Source organism: Scylla paramamosain, chromosome 34 (assembly GCF_035594125.1).
Source record: "Scylla paramamosain isolate STU-SP2022 chromosome 34, ASM3559412v1, whole genome shotgun sequence".
Lineage (NCBI taxonomy): Eukaryota > Metazoa > Arthropoda > Malacostraca > Decapoda > Portunidae > Scylla > Scylla paramamosain.
Genome location: NC_087184.1, coordinates 13,337,920 through 13,345,219, shown reverse-complemented (window position 1 = coordinate 13,345,219; position 7,300 = coordinate 13,337,920). Strand labels below are relative to the sequence as shown.

The 7,300-nt window shown below is 42.3% G+C and overlaps 1 protein-coding gene across 1 annotated transcript in view; it reads right to left on the bottom strand.

The window, feature by feature from the left end:
- LOC135090210 (uncharacterized) overlaps positions 1-7,016 on the bottom strand; it is a 17,611-nt gene extending 10,595 nt beyond the window's left edge. Inside the window, exons 1-2 of the mRNA XM_063986690.1 lie at positions 6,070-7,016; positions 2,914-3,297 (exon numbers count right to left, since the gene is read on the bottom strand). Of these exons, the coding sequence (XP_063842760.1) occupies positions 2,914-3,297; positions 6,070-6,357 (672 nt within the window). The 5' untranslated portion in view covers positions 6,358-7,016. The remainder of the gene's footprint in view (positions 1-2,913; positions 3,298-6,069) is intronic.
- Between the last annotated feature and the right edge of the window lie 284 nt (positions 7,017-7,300).

Below are 7,300 nucleotides of genomic sequence, written 5' to 3'. Positions count from 1 at the left end.
AAGTAGAATCTGGACTCCACGCTAATTTGAATGGAAATAATTAAGAAAATGAGGAGGATAAAAAAAAGATAATTTTATGGATGGAAACGTATCCACACTAATGGTTCTGGCGTTCCTAAAGTGACTGTATGGAATCTACGCTAATTTGCAAAAACGACGAAAAGAGAAAAAAAGGAAGAAAAGAAGAATATAAGTACATATAAGTAGGTGAAATAAGATAAATATAGTATTTGGTGCTTACTAAATGTGTGGAGGAAGAACACTCATGGAAGAATCTATTTGCGAAGACAGGGAGTTTGAAAGACAATGAACGTGGCTCTCTTGACGAGAACATATTCACCCTAATGTAATGTCTGGCGTCCCATAAGTGCTTGTGTGGAGCCTGCCCTAATTTGCATGGATACGACAAAAAAAAGCAGGAAAATAGAGTTTATATAGGTTTGATAAAGAAAACATATCCACACTAATGTAATTCCAGGCGTCCCCCAAGTGGATGTGTGGAACCTGCCCTAATTTACATGGATACGACAAAACGAAAAAATAAAGATAAAAAAAAAAGCAGGAAAAAGGAAATGAGTTTATATGGGTCTGATGAGGAAAACATATCTACATTAATGCTTCTGACCTCCTAAAGTGGCGGTCTCTTATCTACGCAAATGAGCGGAGAAGAAAGGGAAGAGTATGGGTTGGCTGAAGAAGACAAGACAGGTTAACACTACTCGTAATTCTATTGGCGCGTCCAAAGTAACTGTCTGGAAGCTACGCGAACCTGCATGAAAAGAACAGAGAGAGAGAGAGAGAGAGAGAGAGAGAGAGAGAGAGAGAGAGAGAGAGAGAGAGAGAGAGAGAGAGAGAGAGAGCACTGTTGCTCTTCCTCTTGCTCCAACAACAACAACAACAACAACAACAACAATAACAACAAATAACAATAACTACTACTACTACTACTACTACTACTACTACTACTACTACGACAACAACAACTACTAAGTACATATTTTCCTCCCCATAATAAATTTTCCTCCAGCTTTTCATTTAATGCACAAAAAAGTAATGAGGATGAAATATTGGCACTAATTACACCTGCACAGTGCATCATACTTGATGCTAATTTACCTGAAATTTGCGCTTCCAATCCGCCCCGCGCGGTGTGTGTGTGTGTGTGTGTGTACTACTATCAGTACCACCAGCACTACTACTACTACTACTACTACTACTACTATACTACTACTACAACCTCTACTTCTACTACTATTACTACTACTACTACTACTCCTAGTATTACTACTACTACTATTACTACTACTACTACTACTGCTACTACTACTGCTATTAGTACTATCAATATTATTGTCGTTTACCAGTGCCTATTCATAAATAAAAAAAAATAATAAATAAAATTCATAAATACTCTAGTATACTATCACCTCATTTGCCAGTATCTATCTGTAAATAAATAAATAAATAAACAGGTAATAAATAACAATGAATAAATAACAAATACATTCGAAACTTTTCACTACTCGACCTCACAATATCATCCCACGTTTCCTGTCACTAATGCACAACACCTCCCTCGTTTTCCACACACCTCTACAAGTCAACAACACCTCCCACAAAGCACTTGGCGCCGTTAACAATTCATCAACATCACACCTACACTACACCTGCTCAGAGTGCCATAAAACCCCATCATCTCCCATATTTTTCCACACACCTCCCACAACACACCTGCCACCGTTAACACCACACCTGCGCTACATCTGTTTAATATCCGCGCAAACCTCACGCACTGGGGCCTTGATAATACACCTGGTGATAATATACCTAACAGATCACAGTACAATATGCCTGCGCGCCGTGAAAATGTGTCAGGTGGATATGATCACACACCTGGCGTGGATAATGGGGACTGCTGGGGATTGTACGTGTGGGTAATATGCAAGTATCTTCTCCCTCACCCATCACACCACACACACGCACGCACAGATAGATGGACAGAATACCTCTCACGTTTTTTTTCCTCATAATCTCTGTTTTATTCCGTTCTGCTTCCCTTCTCTTTTACTACGTGTGAATTGTATGCAAGTATTCTCTTCCCCACTTCCATTGCACACGCACACACACACACACACACACACACACACATAGATAGGTGGACAGAAGGACCATAAAGACAATATTTCTCATTCTTTCTCATATTCTCCCTATTTCATTACCTTCTACTCTCTTGTACGTGTGGGGAGTATGTGAGTGCCTCCCCTCCCCACTGTCCACAACACACACACACACACACACACACACACACACATAGATGGATGATAAAGTCTCTCACATTCTTTCTTGTACTCTTCCATTCATTATGTTTTTATCTCCTATCTCTTCCTCTCTTTTCTTCTTATTTTATCAGCAGATGGGGAATGGATGGATAGTAGATAGATGGATAGAAATGTAGACTGATAGACAGTACATAGATAGATAGGTATATACGTAACCTGTAATTGTAATGTTTAAGTTAGGAATTAGAGAAATTAATGTACACTTCTATAATGCATTCTAGTTTGGATTTGGTGTTTCTGTGGTCAATAACTTGTCCATCTAACACACACACACACACACACACACACACACGATTAACTGGCCACAGCAATGACAAAATTACAGAAAAAAATAAACAAAAACGATGTATAAAACACAAAATGCAGAAAGCACAAACCAAAGATGCATAAAACAAAACCGCAAACCATAAATAAAACACAAGCACACACACACACACACACAGAGCCGTATCTTTCTCGCCAAAACATCACTCCACAAATCTTCTCTTTTCCCAGATTTTCTCATTTCTACTGATTTTTTTTTTCCTCTGGTCAAATCACACACACACACACACACACACACACACACACTCACCTCAGGATTATACTTTGAGTAGTTGAGATGCTTCAGGGCTTTGGCTTCAGAGTGTTCGAGCATTGCTTCCCCGTTGGCAGTGGGTGGGGGAGTGACGTCAAGATAGTACACTTTGTTCTTTATGACCGTGTAGGGCCTCAGACCAGCCATGGGCGTGGGGCGGGAGGGGCGGGCGGTGGTATCCGGGCTCTCCAAGTCATCGTTATTATCTTGAACCGCGGGTTTTTCTTCTGCGAGGTTGAGCTGGAGTGTCTTAGCGGCGGGGTCCTCGCTGCCGTTCCTCACCAGGTACACCATGAACAACACCAGCAGGAGGGTGAGGGCCACCCGAGATGCCTTGTCCGTGGCGCACCGCATGCCGGAGACGATGCTGTGGCTCTCCCACTGTGGGGCAGACAATGCGATACTCAGTGTGAGAGAGGGAGACGAAAGTATGACAGCTAAACTACTTAATTGTGTCATACTTCTATCTTGGAAAATTTTTCCATCTCTTTCGAACTCTTTCTGGTCACTTGGTGATGGGTACTGCATCTCCTGAACTCTCTACACCTATTATTTCCTCCACAGCACAATGGTGACTCGCTCCTTTGAACTCTATGTTTACTCTTGAGTATATGGAACCCTAAGTATTGAACTCCTGAACTCTTAACTAATTCCCCAATAGTGGTGATTCAAACTCGTTACCTGTTACCTGTCAACATATGGAGACTTAAGTATTAGAACTCAACCCTACACTCATGATTACAAGACTCACTCTTTTGGACCCTTTACGGTAACTCGTGAATACATGGAACCCTAAATACTGGAACTCTTCACCCTACACTCATTACTTCCTCCACAGCATTCACTCTTTACGGTAACTAATGAACATATGTAGCCTTAAGTATTGTAACTCTTAACCCTGACACTGCTATGGTCGTCACTGTCAACACTGAGATCACCGTAATAAATTATTTCGATGGACATAAAGATGAGATTTTTAATCTTTGCTACGCTACCTATAGAAGTACGTATTGAAGAGATTATAGTACAAAAAATGTCTTAAAATTTGTAGATGATAATATATAAAGGTTGACTAGCAGTGAAAGGGTTAACTCTACATTCAATACTTCCTCCATGATTCGTTTTGAACTCTTTAAGGTGACTTGTGAACATATGTAGACCTAAGTATTGCAAGTCTTAACTCATTACGTCCTCCATGACTGTTTTTTAACTCTTTAAGGTTACTTATGAACATATGGAGCTTTAAGTATTGCAAGTCCACTCGTTACGCCTTCCTAGTGATGACTTGCGCACCGTTGGGATTCACGTGGAAGATTTATGGACCTGAGGATGACAGTGATTGATCAGTGAAACTACACCCTCCAGCATTACTCTATGGGAAGGCTTGTCCCCCCCCCCCCTCTCTCTCTCTCTCTCTCTCTCTCTCTCTCTCTCTCTCTCTCTCTCTCTCTCTCTCTCTCATCCAAAGTACATAATATTCATCAGAGCTATAGACGAGTATTTGATGTCAAGGCTTCGTGAAGAGTGAATAGTGAATGGCAGGTCTTGCACTTCACTGCCACAGTAACATGATAATACTGAACAGTGAATGACACGTTCCACGCTTCACCATCACCACCACCACTGCCAACAAACACAAGACAATAGTGAATAATGAATGACATGTACACTCCCACACCATCACAAATCAGTAACAAATAGAAGAATAAGTAACACGTCCCATACTTCCCTATCTTTACCACTGAGCACAAAACAATACTGAATAGTGAATGGACAATAAATAACATACACTCCTACACCACCAAAAAACCGTAACAAATAATAAAAAAAATGAATAATACACCTGATACTTCTTTCGTAACCCAAGAAACACTAAGAGATGTAACAAGGAAGGAGGAGAAAACACGTGACAAGAATAAAAGAAAGAAGAGACGAAGGAGGAAGTAAGATAGTATAATGAACAAAAATGAGTAAATGACGTAAGAGGGATATAAACAACACCTCTTAGAAAATCAGGGACGCAAAAAGATCGTGCAACATATGACAGTATTCTAAAACGCTTCCGCGCCGCATCTTCACTACATTCAAAAGGCTCTAGTTGAAGTTACAAGAGTTTTTAAGGTTGTGTTTTTGTAATTACACTGCCAGATTAACAAGATTTATACATTATTAACAGGAAAAACACTTGTGAGAACCTGGCTAAGCATCTCTATCGCCTTGTAAAATAGTCGTGGTGAGAGAGCAAAGCGTTTCTGAATACGTGGAGGCTTATCACTAGACATCAGTGAATAGTAACATCCTGCACTCCCCAACCACCACCACCACCACCACCACCACCACCACCATCACCAACAAGCGCTACAACGAAGGGCCAAACAAAGCAGTGATGGCAGTGGCAGTTCACATGTTGGCAGTTCACACGAGTCCAAGGGCGTGGCGGTCAATCTCATTCCCCTAGCGGATGTCCACTGTGAGCGCCCATCCAGGTGTACACAGGTGTCCTGTTCCAGGCGACCCAAACAAGGCCAGGTCACCGTAACACAACAGTCACACAAACACCACATTACGTTTTCTTCTCTTGGCTCACTTTAGTGTCAGATGTTAACCAAACCACTGTGGAATGTTTTTATTTAGTTAATGAGCACTTCTATGTAAATAAGGTCACCGTAATATCAGATGCTGACACACACACACACACACACACACACACACACACACACACACACATGAATTTCGGCCCTCTTTAAGAAAGTTGCCTAACATCCAAACACAACCACCACCAGGGAACCGTTCATTCAGAGTTTAGTGACCTGCGAACACGCCTGCCAGGAATGGTGAGACCGTACACACGGCACAGGAAAAGAAACTATCATCGATACTTAACAACACACACACACACAGAGATAGATACATAGAGAGAGAGAGAGAGAGAGAGAGAGAGAGAGAGAGAGAGAGAGGAGAGAGAGAGAGAGAGAGAGAGAGAGGAGAGAGAGGAGAGAGAGAGAGAGAGAGAGAGAGAAACACGACCTGAGGGAATCTAATAACAGAAACACACAAAATCATTAAACAAACAATAAAACACGTTGGTTTATTGCGAGGACTACACCTCACTCATTCATGAACAGAGTCTACGTAGGCACGGGACAACAATACCTGAGAATAATTACACGCCAAATCACGGAAGGGTGGAGGCGCGAGTGCCGGTCTCCTCATCCCATCGCGACGTGAACCACACTGGCGGCTGGAGAGAGAGAAGGAAGCACCTAACCGCAACCAGCCCAGCGCGGGAGGGAGATAGGGAGGGAGGGCCGCAGGGAGGGATGGAAGGAGAGAAGCAGGAAGGGAAGGACGCAGGGAGGGATGAGAGGAGGGAAGCAGGGAGGAGACCAGTGAGGGACGGTGGGAGTTGATGTAAGACTCATGGATACTCTCAAAGGGCATATGATCTGTCGAGTTCTTTTGTGTGCAGATGAGCAGAGTAGCCTTATGTTGGTTAGTGCTGAGTCAGTTCGAAGCTTTAGTAGATTAGATGAATTTGTGGATGAAGCTGACAGGTGTAAGAGATGATGGTGGGCCTCTCACGGCTACTTTCAAAGGCCATAATGATTTGTTGGGTTCTCGCAACATAAGAACATAAGAAATAAGGGAAGCTGCAAGAAGCGACCAGACTTACATGTGGCAGTCCCTGTATGAAATATACCTACCCTGTTTCCACCTATCATCGCCATCCATAAACACGTCTAATCTTCTTTTAAAGCTCCCTAATGTCTTAGCACTAACAACATGATTACTGAGTCTGTTCCACTCATCTACCACTCTATTTGAGAACCAATTTCTTCCTATCTCTTTCTAAATTTTTCAAGCTTGAACCCGTTATTTCTTGTTCTGTCCCCGTTGCTGATCCTCTATATCACTCAACCACTCATCCACGAATCCACTTACCCACCCATCCATCCAGCCACCGTCTCCCAATGATCCATCCATTCATCCACCCATTCACTCACTCGCTCATTATCATCTACGCACCCAGGAACCCCATCCACTTATCCATCCTCCCACCTACCCACACAACCATTCACCCTGCCATCCACCTACCCACACAGGACGGCCCAGAACACACACACACACACACACACACACACACAGTAGGAGTAGTAGTAGTAGCAGTAGCAGTAGTAGAAGTAGTAGTAGTAGTTGTTGTTATTGTCTATTTATCTCTACACCAGGCCGGCAATCCCACACGGCATTGCACACACACACACACACACACACACACACACACAATTCACACTCTTAATAATAATAATAACGCTACTAACAACTGTTACGACTACTACTACTACTACTACTACTACTAATAATAATAATAATAATAAGAAAAATA